The sequence below is a fragment of the Scleropages formosus genome, chromosome 4 (assembly GCF_900964775.1).
Source record: "Scleropages formosus chromosome 4, fSclFor1.1, whole genome shotgun sequence".
Taxonomy (NCBI): Eukaryota; Metazoa; Chordata; class Actinopteri; order Osteoglossiformes; family Osteoglossidae; genus Scleropages; species Scleropages formosus.
Genome location: NC_041809.1, coordinates 37,806,786 through 37,822,847, shown reverse-complemented (window position 1 = coordinate 37,822,847; position 16,062 = coordinate 37,806,786). Strand labels below are relative to the sequence as shown.

The 16,062-nt window shown below is 43.4% G+C and overlaps 1 protein-coding gene across 2 annotated transcripts; it reads left to right on the top strand.

Annotated features, from left to right (window-relative positions):
- Positions 1-3,765: 3,765 nt before the first annotated feature.
- On the top strand, positions 3,766-15,187 carry LOC108934461 (metastasis-associated protein MTA2-like). 2 transcript variants are annotated; one of them, XM_018752324.2, is made up of 18 exons: positions 3,766-4,218; positions 5,479-5,546; positions 5,838-5,931; positions 6,855-6,972; positions 7,181-7,244; positions 7,513-7,630; positions 8,517-8,619; positions 9,103-9,202; positions 9,612-9,800; positions 10,023-10,097; positions 10,330-10,388; positions 10,594-10,694; positions 11,050-11,189; positions 11,300-11,528; positions 11,767-11,856; positions 12,187-12,305; positions 12,457-12,543; positions 12,912-15,187. In XM_018752324.2, exons 1-18 carry the CDS (start codon positions 4,191-4,193, stop codon positions 13,026-13,028), a joined length of 1,899 nt encoding a protein of 632 aa, XP_018607840.1. In that variant the 5' UTR covers positions 3,766-4,190; the 3' UTR covers positions 13,029-15,187. The 2 variants fall into 2 exon arrangements, with proteins under 2 accessions (XP_018607840.1, XP_018607839.1); XM_018752323.2 differs by having other exon boundaries at positions 12,457-12,599.
- The last annotated feature ends 875 nt before the right edge of the window (positions 15,188-16,062 follow it).

Below are 16,062 nucleotides of genomic sequence, written 5' to 3'. Positions count from 1 at the left end.
GGCCTTACGCCCTGTGTTGCCGGGTAGGCTCCGGTTCCCTGCGACCCCGTATGGCACAAGCGGTTCGGGAAATGTGTGTGTGTGTGTGTGTGTTGTGGATACATGATGCATGAACTTCCCACCCTTTGACCAATTTAAAAGAAAAGAGTACATTGGCATTTACAATTGATTTTTTTTTTTTTTTCCCCCCCCCTGTACCTTTTTTTTTTTTTTTTTTTTTTTTTAATAAAAATAGCTGGGTCATAACAGACAAACAGTACACCAATGAAATGTAAATGCATACAAATACATAATACAATGAGTCAACCACAAATTTCTAGAGGGACCTTCTGGTGTGGACCATAGTAATAAAGTATATTTTGTCGCCAAATGTGCAAAAGTTATCAACGTATGTTCTGTAACTTAATCAAAAACAGAATTAGTGTTTTGGGCAAACGGGAATATAGAGGGAGAAAAATCTTTTTGTCTGAGTAATTGAATGATCATTTCTACAGTAACCTTGTGTCCCGTTACATTTCCAAAATAAACGTGTCGAAGGGCCTCAAATGGCCTTGCATTTTGAAAGACTGCTCACATGTCCCCAGAAAGTGCCTACAGAGGATCCAGTACAGTAATGTGGATTTTGTGAATACACTTTTTCGCTCCTCAGTGATGACAGATGTGCACACCGCCGTTTGATCTCCAACTAAATGTGATTCGTTCAAAAGCAGTTTGACATCCATTCCCAGAGTTCAGTCTGTCTTGTCAAGAGTGCCGTATAAAAGTTTAATTAGGCTCGTAAAATTATCACCCAGCTTAAACTTTTCCATAGCAGCACATAAGAAACTCCATTCTACTCTTTAAAATGCCTGTTCTGCATCAAGAGAAATGAGCGAGGCAGACTCCTGCTTTCTAGCAATGAAACGTATAACATTTAAAGCATGTTGTATGTTATTAGAACCAAACCTACTCCATCCTACAGACCAAATTTTTATACCAATTTTAAAGTCTACATTTAAAATGAAAATTACTCCATTAAAATTTGAGTAAAGCCCCAGACCAAGTTGCAGGAGTCTGGTATATGACCCTCTTTAAGCACCTTCATTGCGCCAGTAGTACAGGGCATTTCTGCGGCCAAATGTCTTATTGCATTCTTCATTCCCTGCGGCTTTTCCCGATGGCAACGACCTGATAATGTCCTAGAAATCCTCAGGAGTAAATGGGGCGTTTCAAGATGTATGCTCCGAAGTGCGTGCCCTACCAAAGTGCTCCCATGTATCCATCCTCCTCTTCTCTCCCTCCTGGCTTCCTGTAGCTGCCCACATCAAACTGAACACTCTGGTAACACCCTATAAACCATCAACAGATCTATGCCGCAAAATCTACGAGACCTGATCACTGGCTATGTCCCAACCAGACTGCTTGGTGGTCCCACGCACAAGAGGTCCAAAATCAAAAGCACACAGGTTTTCAGTTCTGGCTCCAGTGTGGAGGAATAACCTCCCCCTCTCACTCAGAACTGCTGAATCTGTCTCTGCACTGAGAGTTTGAAAACTCACCTTTTTGGAATCACTTCTCCTGATCTCCTAATGTGCTCAATATGTGTACTGTGCTATCCATTTAATAAATAAAAAAAGCCTATATGCAGCTACTTGTGTAATGTTCACTGCTTTATACTGTGGAATGTGACAAACTAACTACTCAAGAACCCCTTCTGATCTCCTCCTGTTGGTGACATGTACTTTTTTGTATTGTACTCAGAGGTGTATGTCACTTTGTCTGCTCAATGAATACATGTAAATGCAGATGATTGTATTTCAATCAAATCTTGCCCATGAGAGGCATAGAAAGACTGATAAAACTGTAAAAGTGTTATTAATCATCAGGGTGTCATATGAAACATGACCTGCTGGTGTCCACACAGCCGTAAGAGCTCTCATTCTGATGTGAGTTCAGGACAGAAGATAGCCAGGCTTCCTCCTAAATTTATATTAACTTTAGTTAATAAGGAACAACAGCCTTTGCTTCCACGTTGGTTGACTGGTTCCAATTGGCCTGGGATAGTGACGGTTTATTTTCTTGCTCTAAGTGCTTTTACCTCACAGAGTTTTGTCCCAAGGAAGTGTTTTCTGAATGTTGGCTTTGACAAGCCTTGGTTTGAGCAGCACATTCCCTCTAGCACTCTCAGGCAAACCCGCAATTTCCATATTATTGTGCCTGTTCTTGATTTATAGCTTGTCAGCATCTTCTTGGTTAATCTTAACTTCCTGCTTCAGGGCATCTTGTAATTCAGGTTGTAATCTAGCTGTGTCCTTCACCACAGAAATGCTGCGTTCAGCCTTTGCCAAAGCACGTTTCAAGCTTTTCATTCCTTTGAATAACAATAATAATAATAATAATAATAATTCTGTGTCCACAGCCAAAAAAGACCATCAAAGCTCCATGAGCTCAACGCTGAGTTCACTTTCTGACTTAACCAGCTTTGCAAGCTGAGCTCCCGTAACACTCACTGGGTTAGAAATGCCTTCAGTCCACCATATGTGTCCATAATAACCTGCCCAGACTGCGCACCCTGAGCGCCTTTCTTCTCCTTGGAGCCTCCATCAGCTTCTTTACCCATCAGTTATAGCAGTAAATCTTAGCAAGAACTGCATTTACAACCTCTTTGAGTCAACTCAATATACTCTAAGTGGTAAAGAAAAATACCAAAATTGTGGCATTTAGAAAGAAGCCAGTTTAAGTGGCCATATGGTCCAAGGAGCGTGGACTGAATGACTGTAATTCAGTGACATGAGCACAGGGCAGCACTGACTAATTTAAATAATGAAAGGAGAAAGAATAGTCAGTGTTGCAAGATCAGCCAGGGAGCTTTACCTTCACAACTGAAGCGCAGTAAAGAGGCCGGTTAAAAAATAAAAAAAAAAAAAAAAAAAAAGGGGGGGGGGGGTTTACGTACTTTAAAACGCAAGCGGAAGAGGCGACGACTGCAAACCCACCGCCTCCAGTCTTTTCCACTGATGATTTTTTTTTTATTGCAGAAAAGGAACAGCACTGCATTGAAACACAAAAACACACAATAAAAGGAAAAGGAAGGAGAAAAAATAACAGTAGCATCTCATTCAATACGAAAAATGTGGTCATAATTCTTAATAAACTTGTTTATTCTTATTTGTTATCAATCAGTTTGTCTTAAGAGAGTTTACAAAAAGGGAAATCTCAGCAAGAAAGACAAAGGCAAACGAGTCTTGAGAAATTTGTTTTTGTGAATAAAAAAATTTACAATGCAACACGAAAAAATTAACAACAAGATGATCAATAGCATGGTCACTGCCAGAAAAATAAAGAAATATATCTTTAATTTTCAATGAAAACTTAAAATCAAATTTCGTATAACCAGATAAATAAGAAATAGTCCTCCCAAAAAGCTTTTCCACTGATGAGAAGCGGTATTTATGCAGTACGTACTGTAATAACACAACACGCAGCACCGCAATCGTGCACACAGATTTCTTACACGGGACTCGTAAGCCGGACAAAGATCGCGCGCCTAACTGTGCGTCGCTCTCTCGCTCTTTACGTCCCCCCCCCACAGCAGAACATCACACGACGCTTTCGACGCGGCCCTTCGGCGAACGCGCTCCGTCCGCGGACAACGCCGGAGATTCCCGAGTGACGTATGCGTCGCCGAAGATGACGTCAGCTCGTGTGTAAGCGACTGTGCGAGTGTGTTTGTGACTGCGTGTGTCGGCCGGCGGCAAAAGGAGGAGGGAAGGGGGGAGGAGAAGAAGAAGGAGGAGGGGGGTGCTTGGGCGCGTGCGAGCCCAGCAGAGGTGAAGAAGAGGAAGATGAAGCTGAGCGCGGAGGACGGGAGGAAGAGCGCAGACGGGCTGGCTGGCTCGCGCGCTCGCGAGGGCTGCGCTCGTCTGTCGCGTGCGGGAGAGGCGGCACAGGGAGCGCGCAGCCCGAGCGGAACAACAACACGGCGGCCGCTTTTCGAAGCTCGCGGCGGGCCGCGTCGTAGCGGAAACTCCCAACTTTTTGTTTTTACACCCGCCGCGGACTGCGCGTGCTGTGGCGTCGCGAGCCTTTGTTCGGCGGCGTGGCGGCGCGCGAGGACGAAAGACGTCGCAGGCAGCGCTCTTGAGAATTGGCTCCGGGCTTTTTTTTTTTTTTTTTGCTCGGGGGTCGCGTAGTGTCTTAATAAAGGAAGAATGGCGGCCAACATGTACAGAGTCGGGGGTGAGTCTTAATTTCTCGTAGAAAACGGCTTTATATGCGAGCAGTTTTTCTGCAGGCACTCTCGTTTTTCGCCATGGCATGGCTGCATGATGATGATACTCCGACGTCGTGAGGTAAAACAATGTGTCTCAGTGGAGTGGGCAGCCGCCTCGTGCGAGGAGGAGTAGCTGTTTCTTCTCTTCTTCCAGTCTAAAATTTCTAGTCTCTGACGCCTGTGGAAGCAGCAACTAGTTGGCCGCTCGGTCGGACCGTCGTCGTCGGTGGCCCCGCTGTGTGCGATCCGATCGCCTCAGAAGCGCTAGTTCTCTCTGTCTTTTCTGTCTGCTGCTGTCTGAGCTCCAGCCACTGAGGGACTAGTTGTTTACTACTAGGAAGCTCTGGCTGACGGGCCGCCGTGACGCCGCCGCCGGCGGTGTAGCCGTGGAGGGGAGCGGAGCGGAGCGGAGGCTGTAACCGTGTACTCGGTACCCGGCGGACCAGGTAGCAGCCGGTAGTACTCGGTACTCGGTCGGTACCCGGTACCGGGAGCGGGCGACAACAGTCAGAGCAGGACACTCGGCTCGGCGCTTCGGTCGCTCAGCGAAACTTCTTGAATGATTTGTCTCTTTTGCTACATAGTAACATACATCTTCTTTGAATGATAATTATTTATACTACTAAATTCCAGAGACCGGCTTAACAAAACACGCGGGTGTGGAATTGAACGTAATGAGTGTAATATGAATAATTTAGAGCCGCAGCAGAACTGAAGGGATCAGTTTGGACATCAACTAAGTAATTTTTTTTTTTCAGTGTCTTTTACGTGCAGTTTGTGACATGCATGGTGGTGAATTGAGGTGTTTTTTCTTTTTGTGCATCAACCAGTTACATATACAGCTGTGCTGGGTTTGCAGGAAAACTGAACTTCATCATGTGATGATTCTGCAAAATCATGACATGAAAAGTACAGTTAAAGCCCCCCTACACACACACACACACACACACACACACACACACACGGACACAAACTGTTGACACAACTAATGCTGGGATTTTCTGTTATCATGGCCAATATCATTGAAAACTTGTTTTTAGTGGAATTGGATGGCATTGATGTGCTTTGACCCAGTTCATCCTTCAGGGGTCATGGCTGTTCATTTCACCTGCTATAATACAGTAGAAAGCAGGAAATAAATATTTGGTGATAATGCTAAAGTTAATGGGATAAAGCTAGAGTGCACTAATTTTTCTGTGTTTTTCCCACCTCTTTGTCTCTCCAAGATTACGTCTTCTTCGAAAACTCTTCAAGCAACCCTTACCTTATCCGCAGAATAGAGGAACTCAACAAGGTGAGTATGAGCAACTCTTCGATGTGCAGTGGGCTGAGTCATCCTTCATTCTAAGGTTATATACATGTAACAAACTGTAAATAACTTTGATACATTCGTCTGGGTAGGTTTTGTGATTGTTTTGTCATCTTGGACCAGTATGGATATTGGAAGGTGTCTATGGCTCAGCTAAGCTTTTGTACAAGAGTCGCAGACATTAGCAGTAGTTAAGAGACATTTATCGTAGGAGTGCTCTATTGATTTGCTGGTTTTTCTGGTGATGGGCTTTTCTTTAATGGCATTTTATTCCAGACAGCAAATGGCAACGTGGAAGCCAAAGTTGTGTGCCTGTTCAGAAGAAGAGACCTCTCCAGTGCTCTCAACGCACTAGCTGAGAACAATGCAAGTGAGTGCGGCCGTTCTCGGCTTTCACCTTGTACCAGATTTCCCCGTCGCTTTCCCCGATTTCTGTTGGTATGCAGTAGAGACACCTTGCGTGAGACTTGCCCCACACTTGGAGGGATTTAATAGAAAATATGTAGGTGTATTTTGGCCAAGAAATTCCAGTGTAGCTGATTATTTTACCATTTCACATGGGCTCGGTCAGTGATGGTGCGGTGTTGGTGGTTTTTTTTTTTTTTTTTTTTTAATTTTTAATTGTGTGAATCCCCATGTCTTTCGATACAAGTTACTGTGTGGGCTCTGTCCTGGCGCACAGCATGTTCGGCTTTGTTCCCGGTTCCCCGAGGTTCCACGCTCCGTTGCCAGCTTCCCTCCCTGCTCTGTCAACCCACTGCTCTAGCTGTGCTGTCTCCTGCCTCTAACCGTGCGCCACACCGTGTAACGCTGAGCGGAACAAAAGGCCCTTGATCTGTATTGAATGTCTGGGGCAAACAAGGGGTTAACCCATTAAGTGCCGTATCTGTTTTGTGTGTCTCTACGTACGCGCATTCCTTTATGCCACTGCCTGCATAATTTGTATATATGTCTTAATCTGTGGGTGGGGGGTTGTGGTGGAGAGTGGAATGAGAGAGAATCAGTTCTTCAGGATTAGTGTACAGGGGTTTCCTGCTGTGGCTGCCAGGGGTGTGGTTTGATGTCCTGTCAATGCCCACTGGGGTTTCCTTTGGCTGAGTGCAAGGGCACCAATTCAGACCTTGTGTGAGAATATTCGTCTGTATTTGTGTGCGTTTTGTTCTCTAATGTAAATTCTGTGTATGTTTATTTTTACAAATAGTCTCCATAGCCCAAAGTAATAAACTCATTATTTGGATCGTATCTTAATTCTCTTTTTAAATGTAAATACGGCTGTGCTTGTCTGTGTGTCAGGAGAATTCGAAGAGGATTCCAAGCAACCCCTTTTTTCAGAAGCCCAGAAGCATCAGCTGAAGCACAGGGAACTTTTCCTGTCCCGCCAGTTTGAGTCCCTGCCTGCGACACACATACGGTAGGGTAATGAGCTGTAGTTCCTGAATTAGTAACAGAACACACTCTGAGGGGCATTGAGGTTCAGTAAGGGAACGCTCTCTCTGTAGCCTTTGGCGTCAGATTTTGTCAGCAGGGGCTTTTGCGCAAAAAAAAAAAAAAAAACAAAACTTTGTTTGGTAATTCTGTCCTGCCTCCTCCTCATCTTATTTTCTGCTTTGTTTTTCTAGTGGAAAATGTAATGTTACCCTCCTGAATGAAACAGATTTGCTGTCAGGGTATCTGGAGAAAGAGGTAAGAGGATGCAGCAGTGTATCTGTTCTAATTCCTCGCAAAATGTATAATGCAGTACAGAGGGAAACGCAGAACAGGTAGAAGAGGTAATCTAGGGCTGTCTGATTCTGGAGGGCCACTGTTCAGCCCTTTAAAGAAGGTTGTAATAAGATCTAATGTCAAAGATAAAAATATCTTAGTTTGTAGCCATAATAATTTAAAATTCTGGATGTAGATCAATGTCCTTTTGATGAAATGTGTCGTTACTGTGGTAACATCACTGTTTCAGGACTGTTTCTACTACTCGCTGGTGTTCGACCCTGTGCAGAAGACCTTGCTGGCAGATCAGGGAGAGATCAGGGTTGGCTCAAAGTACCAGGCAGAAATTCCGGAGAGGTTAGCAGAAGGTAAGTGTGACAGTCTGGTTCTAAGGTGCAGCCTGCGGACCACAGAGGTTTCACAGTGGCAGAGGCGACCCATGCTGGTTTACATATTAATGCCATAGTCTCTATTTAACTTGGTGTTCTTTTTAATGTAGAATGACTGTGTAAACATCCTGAACTGTGTTATAGCAAAATCTTTGCTCAGGGTTGTTTTTTCTCCTCCCAGTGATCTTGTTGACATACTAAGGTAGTTATATAACACATTTTGGAAGAAACATTTTTCAGTTCTTTTTTAAATTGAGTTCTTAATTTTTAAGATGTTTCAAGTGGAGTGACTGAAACCTATGTCTACCTGTTGAGTCTAACAATATTTTTAATTTATTGTGGCTGTGTGCAAGGTTTTCACAGAGCATAACCCTTGAATAAATTGACGAATGTCTGTTAAGCTTTTAGAGGTAAAATGATTTACAGGTAAAAGTGAGTGGTTCCTACCAAGTTAGACTTCTGATCCTTATGTATGTTTACGAATATTGTATAGGGTGCAACACTTTTCTAAGTAGAAAACTTTCATAAACTTGTCTGATTAAAAATACTCTTACTGTAATTATGCTTTTAAATCTGTGCATTTTGTATTTACAGGAATTGGGACAGAATACAGATCTATTTTAATTCGGCGTGTTGAAATTGTGTTGCACTTAGCTTATATAATATCGTATTAGTTCCAGGTTTTGGAACTGGTATATTTGAATATGTGGCTTAGCAGATGTGAGGTTGCAGGGGTGATGTTTTTAAAATAATCATGCAGGAAATGGCCTGCGCTTGGTTTCTTGCTGAAAAGGGCTCATTTTTGGACATTATTGTAACTGAGTACTTAAGAGTCTGTTTGGGCTTGTTTTGCCATTGTTGACAGGTGAGTCGGATGGACGTGTCCTGGACAAGCTAGAGACCAAGGTGTGGGACCCAGACAACCAGCTGAAGGACTCACAGATTGACCAGTTCCTGGTGGTGGCACGGTGAGTGGTGTGTCTGCTAAAGGGCATCTTTACCCTAAATAGATTTGTGTAAAATGCTGGCTTCATTCCATGAACCCTCAAAAGAGCTTTTAAATGGTCCAAGGATAATGTAATTAATACTCACCCCTGCATTCTGAACCTCCTTAGCATTTGCAGTACCTTCTCCACAGAATTGTATTTTTAATCCCATTTACTGCTATTAATGTGTACAACTTCATTAAACAACTTATCAAGGTGTCGATTTGATTTGCATATTAGTGCTTGTGCCGTATGAGAATGCAGTGTAGTAGACAGTCATGAGATTCCTGCAGTAGTTCCTCAGCCTGCAGTATTTAAGGTTACTGGCAGTGAAAATGAACTCAACACATTGAGCTCTGAAGGTGTTTGTTGTAGCAGCACAGTGCGAGCCTCCGTGGGAGATGTACAATGTGTATTTGCTGTGCTGTGTCTGTGCTGACAGTGTTGCTGTTTTTTACTAACCAGAGCCATAGGGACCTTTGCCCGCGCACTGGACTGCAGCAGTTCCATCCGTCAGCCCAGCCTGCACATGAGTGCAGCCGCTGCCTCCAGGGACATCACACTGGTGAGACATGGGGGTGCCCTAGACCAGGGATTCGGTCAGAGTGTCTTATTTTCTGTAGTAAGTACATAACTACCAACTAAATGCATAAATGATTTTATTTTTTTGGCCCCTGGAACACAAACTGGACTGTGTTCCATTGCATGGATAGATGACAGGAGGTCTTTCCACCTTATTGTCCAAAGAGATACGTAGAGGGATGTGCGCAGTATCAGGCAAATTAGGCAAATGGCACTCCTCAAAGTGTCCTTCCTCACACACTGAAGCCTGTAGTGGGGAAATGCAGAAGGTTTGCAACATGCACACAATGGGAGGAGTTGGCATGGGTGTCATGCTCAGGGGAAGTCATAACGGGACATTTAATCTGTCGTGATTTGTACTGTGTGACTGTGGAACCCCCTCCCCCCATTAGTTCCATGCCATGGACACACTGCAGAAGAATGGTTATGACTTGGCGCGAGCCATGTCATCACTGGTGCCTCAGGGCGGACCTGTGCTTTGCCGTGACGAGATGGAGGAATGGAGCGCCTCGGAGGCCATGTTGTTTGAGGATGCGCTGGAGAAGTACGGCAAGGACTTCAGTGATATCCGACAGGACTTTGTAAGTCGCCTCACTGGATCGTGTAAAAACAAGAATTCTAAGAACGCATCAACTGCCATCAGTGGTGATTAATAGCTTTGACTGGAGCTTGTGCTTGTTGAAGGTGTTGTCCATTTTTGCAAGACGGGTTTTTGGCAGTTTCTCTTTGAGGCAGCAGATCACAATCATGAAATGTTGTGGGGTTTTTTAAATTTTTTTTCAAAACTGTTCTCTCCTACACAGCTGCCTTGGAAGTCTTTAGCTAGCCTTGTCCAGTTCTACTACATGTGGAAAACCACAGACCGCTACATCCAGCAGGTACTGCGCTGCAGCATTTATCAACCCTTTCAGTGTTTTTTTTTGAAGTATTGTGTATTAAATGAAGTATGTGAGGTTATTCTTACTTCCAAACACTTTAGTTGTACTGGCTGCACATGGCAGTTTATGAAAGTCTTAATATCCAGTAGGAAGAATATGTACGGTCTGTGATGTGTAGTATGTACAATTCTGGTCAGTGTGTAAACTTACTTTTGATCTTCGCAATTCTTAGAAGAGACTGAAGGCAGCAGAAGCAGATAGCAAGCTGAAACAGGTTTACATCCCTACCTAGTAAGTACATCTGTTCTGTAAAAAGATTCCTGAATTAATTTTTTTGTAATGGAAACCAGAATTGAAGCCTTTGATATTTACATGATGGCACTCTATCAGAATGAAGCTGTTGGGATCTTGCTGTCCAAGATCTGCCTGGTTAAAAGCAATTCCGTAAGAGGACGTGTCATATTGCAATTAACGATTTTGATTTTCTCTCCACCAGCACCAAGCCGAACCCCAACCAGATCTTGGCAGCTGGCAGCAAAACTGGAATGAATGGGACAGCCGGTCTCCAGAAGGGCCTGAGCTGTGAGAGCTGTCACAGTGAGTGTGCCCTTCTATTAAAGTTGTCTTACTATGCTGCTCTCCGAGATCGGATCAGGTAAAACCTAGTTTTAAAAAAAAAAAAAAAAAAAAAAAGACTTACGCAGACTATAGGAAGTCAGACAGTACATAGCCAGATTGTAGCTGTTATGTATAATAGTTATTTGAAGATTGAATACACAGTCATTTTTATTACTGGAATTCCTTGGTTCCAATCAATTGATTCAGTTCTACAGAAAAAAAAATTGAAAATGAGGATATATGGAAGTGATGCTAGAGGGATACCTAAAACTGTCACTATCTCACCAGTGTAACATCCAAGCCATTTGTCTGATTGCTCGCCCCTGTATTTCAGCTCTCCATTCCCCACAGTGGTACGCCTGGGGGCCTCCCAACATGCAGTGCAGGCTGTGCTCTGTGTGCTGGATTTACTGGAAGAAGTACGGAGGACTCAAGACTCCCACGCACCTAGAGGGGATTTCACGGGCTAGCTCAGTATGCTTAACCATGTGCCCAGTTGCTTCTGAAAAATAGGCATGTAACTTAATTGTATGATTACAGTGCTCTATAACAGTACTTATTCATGCTTCTGTCCAACTAATCAGGATGCAGCATCCAGAGGTCACTTGACACGGCAGGAAGTGCAGGACATGTCTCCCTTTGCAAACACTGCAGGGCGGGCAAAACTCCTGGCCAAGAACAGGCAGACTTTTATTCTTCAGACTACCAAGCTTACCCGGATCGCGCGTCGCATCTGCCATGACATCCTGCAGCCTCGACGGGCAGCACGTCGTCCCTATGCTCCCATTAATGCCATTGCTGTGAAAGCTGAGTGTAAGTGGCTTTTAGTTTTGGCAGCAGAGAGGCTAGCTGAAGCATTCCTTAACTACTCAGAATTATAACATGTTGCATTATATAGCCATAAAGAATCTTTGTTCCCTCTGCAGTCACTTCTGATTTTTATACTTTTTGTACCTAATGATTTTCTGCTTGTAATGTTTTATTACTGTTGCTAATTGTGACAGTGCATGCTTGTTTATGTTGACGCTTTCACTCTCTGAATCATAATTAGGTATGATCAGGCTTCCTAAAGTGCCGAAGGTTCCTTTGAAGGTCAAGACTGCTTTGCGACTGTCCCTTGCTGCTGTAGTCAAGGACCTAGGTATCGGTACAATGGTGACAAGCTTCTGTTGAGGCATATCAGATGTTTGATGGTTGTCATTTCGAAGAAACTTTGTAAACAAAAAAGTGCATAAAAATAATTTCTAGTAGTTGCAATTTGTCGTAGCTGTGGAGTTATTTCTGTTAACCACCACATCAGTTCTAGTGACCAAATCATTCAGCCAGTTCTTCACTTACCCAACCAAGCTGTACAGTATAAGCTATACTTGTGACTTAAACACACTTTTATATTTTCCTATACATGGATGTTACTGGTTCGGTAAACATTCGTTCACCAAGGAATGACCATAATGCTCTGGACTCTTCTCAGCTCTCCAGGCCCCTCTGAAGCTGAAGGCTCAGAGGAGCACCCCAACACCAATTAATCGTAACCAGGTCAATCATCCCCGTGGGGCCCCCAGCCTGCTGGGCAAGAGGCCCTTTGACACTGTAAGTGCTATGGTTTGTTTAGTGTTCTTTTCGTCTATTTATAGAAATGTTAGAAAAGTTAGCGGAAACCAAATGGTAAATACTCTAACATAGCCGTTTATTTTCCCTATGCCATGTGCTCATGCCTTGGCCACCTTTTCATTGGCTGCAGGTTGGAGGGCTGCAGCTGTCTACCAGTGGCAGGACACTCGTGGCAGGAATGCGAAGTGCCAACCAGTCGGTGATCAAGAGACCGAAGGTCAGCCACGGAGACTCTCCCAACCCTTTGGTTTTTGTGGCCACGAAAGACACAAGGTGTGTCCAGCGCTGTCTAGTCTTACCTTTTATAGGTTAAGGGTTAGCGGTTTGTTCTTAGTATCCAGTTTCAAAATTATGGGTCGCAGTAAAAAAAAAAAAAAAAAAAAAAAAAAAAATTGCAGAAAGTCAAATATGTCATCATTCTGACAAAGAAGGTTAAGTTGTGTGATCTAAAAGTACAAAGTAGAAGTGATTTGTTTCAGATGTTTGGAAAGAGCTATTTGGTTGCCACTTGACTTCATTATATATTCTGGAGATGAGCCATGTAGCCTGTGGCCTGTAGATGACAAGTGGCGGTGTTTGTTTCAGGGTGCTGAGGAAAGCTCTGACCCAGGCGGAGATGAGACGATCAGCCAGGAAGCCTTACCTCCCAGTCAAGGCAAAACTGCCACTGCCTCCTCGGCATATGCCAGCCGTTACCAATGAGCCTATTGTGTTGGAGGACTGACCACGCAGTGCGTCTGTAGCCGCATGTGTGAAAAGCCACTGCTGATCTTAGTGTTAACTTTATTTTAATTCTGCTGTCTTCTCTAGCATTCCCTAAAACTATCCACCTGATTTGACTACGCAGAGTGATGTATTCTCTTTTTTTCTCTCACATGCACACACTGACACCACTGACCAGCGGTCGTTCTGTAAAATGTGCCCCCCGCCTTCCTGAAGCTCAGCTGTATCAAATCAGGAAATTAGTTGTAAATTCTTCTGTTTTTTTTTTTTTTCTTGTACTGTTTTTACAAGCCATCCCAGGTGTGGAACCTGTTCTGAGAGGTTCAGTTCGCACTTAAGATGTGTCTGTTACTCAGATTTTGCAGGAGCCTTTTTTTTTTTTCTTCTTCATTCCCCTTCATACTGAGAAGATGGGAAGATTTTTCTTAAAGTTAAAATCAAGTATTTCATGTCCTACATTATTTAAAATGTTACTCGTTTCCAAATTGTCCTATCCGCGGGATATCTAAATTGTGGACTAATCTAAATTTGGTTTGAATTGTCACATTTTATTTAACAAATGGTACGGTTTTGGTTTAAGACCTTAGATGAAAAGAGAAAATGACTTACAGAATGGATTAGCAGGGGCAGAAGGCAGAAAGCCTGCTTTCACACGTAGAGCCAATCCTGTTTGCTCCACTATTATTGTTTGGTCCTCTCACCTTGTACATTTAGTTTGGCGTTTCTTCCTGAAGTGTGCAAGGACTTGGGTCACTGATGCAGGTTTGGTGAGGTCCCATCAAAGTAATAAGGAACTGATGAATTCTGGCTACTTTATGGTGTGACTTATTTTTGACCTTTGCAAACACCATTGACCAAAGTACACAGTAGCTTTTATTTCCAGGAAGTGTTTATGGAAAAAGTGGTTTGGTTTTAGTGACACATGAGGGGACGCTGTCGCAGGCCACTATGACTCCAACTGAACTGTGTGGACACGCGAGACAGCCGTGCAGCGGTGTGGAGGCTGATTGTAAAGGCTTGACACTCTTCTATACACACTTCTCTCTATGCCAAAATAAAGTGCAAAACTACAAGATGGCAATTCTCCATAAAGCTGTACTTTCTGCTGAATTCAAAGGCTCTGAAGGCTTCATTGCAGGATTATACACCTGCTGATAAGGATGATGGACTGAATTTTTTTTCCCCTTAAATTTTTATAAAGCCCTAATAGCTTATGTCTGCCACAGAAAATTGGTTTGTATGACAGTGACCATTAAAGCCAGTGGTGGTGATTCACATTCCTTGACCAACATATTCTGTGGTTAATTTTAGTGCAGAAACAGCTGTTTAAATGCTTGGATTTTCAGTTTAATGTAGCATGGTAGGATAGTCATTTTTAATCAAAATGAAGTAAAAAGTTGATGTTTCTAAAACAAATGTAGTGTTGATAGTAAACAATCTGAAAATTCAGTTACCATTGGAAAGGTTTTTTTTTTTTTTTTTTTTTTTTTTACCAGTTTTCCCTGTTTTCTGGGAAAACTGTTGTCTCCAGTTCTCTCTTGTTCAGGATTGTTTTTACTCAGTTGATGAGGCCACATTGAGCCTTATGAGGAAATCATGGAGAATCACCACTGGCCAAGTGAACTGTGCAGTGCGAGACATTTAGAAAGAGGACTCCCGGTGCAGGGAAACAACCTGCAGGCACCCGGTGTGACTGGAGGGTATTATGATTATTTCTACCTGGAAATAGTGGCATTTTGCTGTATATTATACTGGAACTTTAACTCGCAGCCAATGGACTCCAGTTGGCTGTGAGACTTTGGACTGAGTGGATTTGTGAGCTGAAATATTCCAGTCCTGCAAACTTTTTAGTAAACTACTAAAAGTATAATTATTTCAGATTTTATTTACTGTTACAGATGTGCTTTGTTTTCTGGGACAAAAGGACAATTTTCTATGTTGTATAAATTTTCTGCAATTAACTGCATTTTTTGCAAATGTTTTTTGTATTGTCTACCAATAAATGTATCTTGAAGTAAAATCTTTTAATGCTTAATATTAGTTCTGTATGATATTGAGTCTATACTGGAATGGTTGCGGAAGCATGGCAGCACAGCAGGTTCAACCAGTGCCCGCTGTGTGGTGGGTGTGGGGTTCCAGTCCTGCTTGGGGTGCCTTGCAACAGACTGGTGTCCCGTCCTGGGTGTGTCCCCTCCCTCCTCGGCCTTGTGCCCCACGTTGCCGGGTGAGGCTCCGGCTCGCTGCGACCCCCCTCAGGTTAAGCGGATGTTGACACTGGAATGGTTGTTTTTTGGGATATTATACAACTATATGCACTTCTTACAAATCTTATGAAAGCTGCAGTTTTCTGTTGTAGCACCTGTATAGCTGTGTGTGTGTGTGTGTGTGTATATATATATATATATATTATATATCACACACACACACGCATATAAACTTCCCATCTATTTTAAGAAACCACTTTTCCCTCTGGGGGTCATAACAAAGGCCTCAAGGCTCGTTGGACTTTCATTTGAGCCCGTCTCCACCATGCAGATCGCCAGTAGCGTCATGTTACAAATCTTTCAAGAGTTAACCTTAACACTCCAGTTTGTGTTTTCTGCACGCCGTGATGTTTTAAAAACCCAACCACCTTAATTTGACTCATTTTCACAGTGTTTACAGCTTGTCTGGTGTTTGTCAGGGTTATGGATCAATAAGATGACAAGTGGTTGCACAGCTTCACAAGATCAGGCAGTTGACACGCATTCACTTTCATTAGCTGCTTGTCCAAGTCACGGTCGCGGCCGTCTGGAGCTTGTCTGAAACACATGGGGTGCAAAGCTGCTCCGGGTACCCCAGCTCAAGACACCAGTCCACCACAGGGTAACCACACACCGTAGGCAATAACCTGAAACGCACACCTTTGGATCCTTCCGGTAAGAACTACACCCATGTGTGGGCTCTCAGGCTCAAAGCAGCGAATCTGAAATCTTTGCTGAGCACGACCACAATTCACAGCTCATAGGAACAG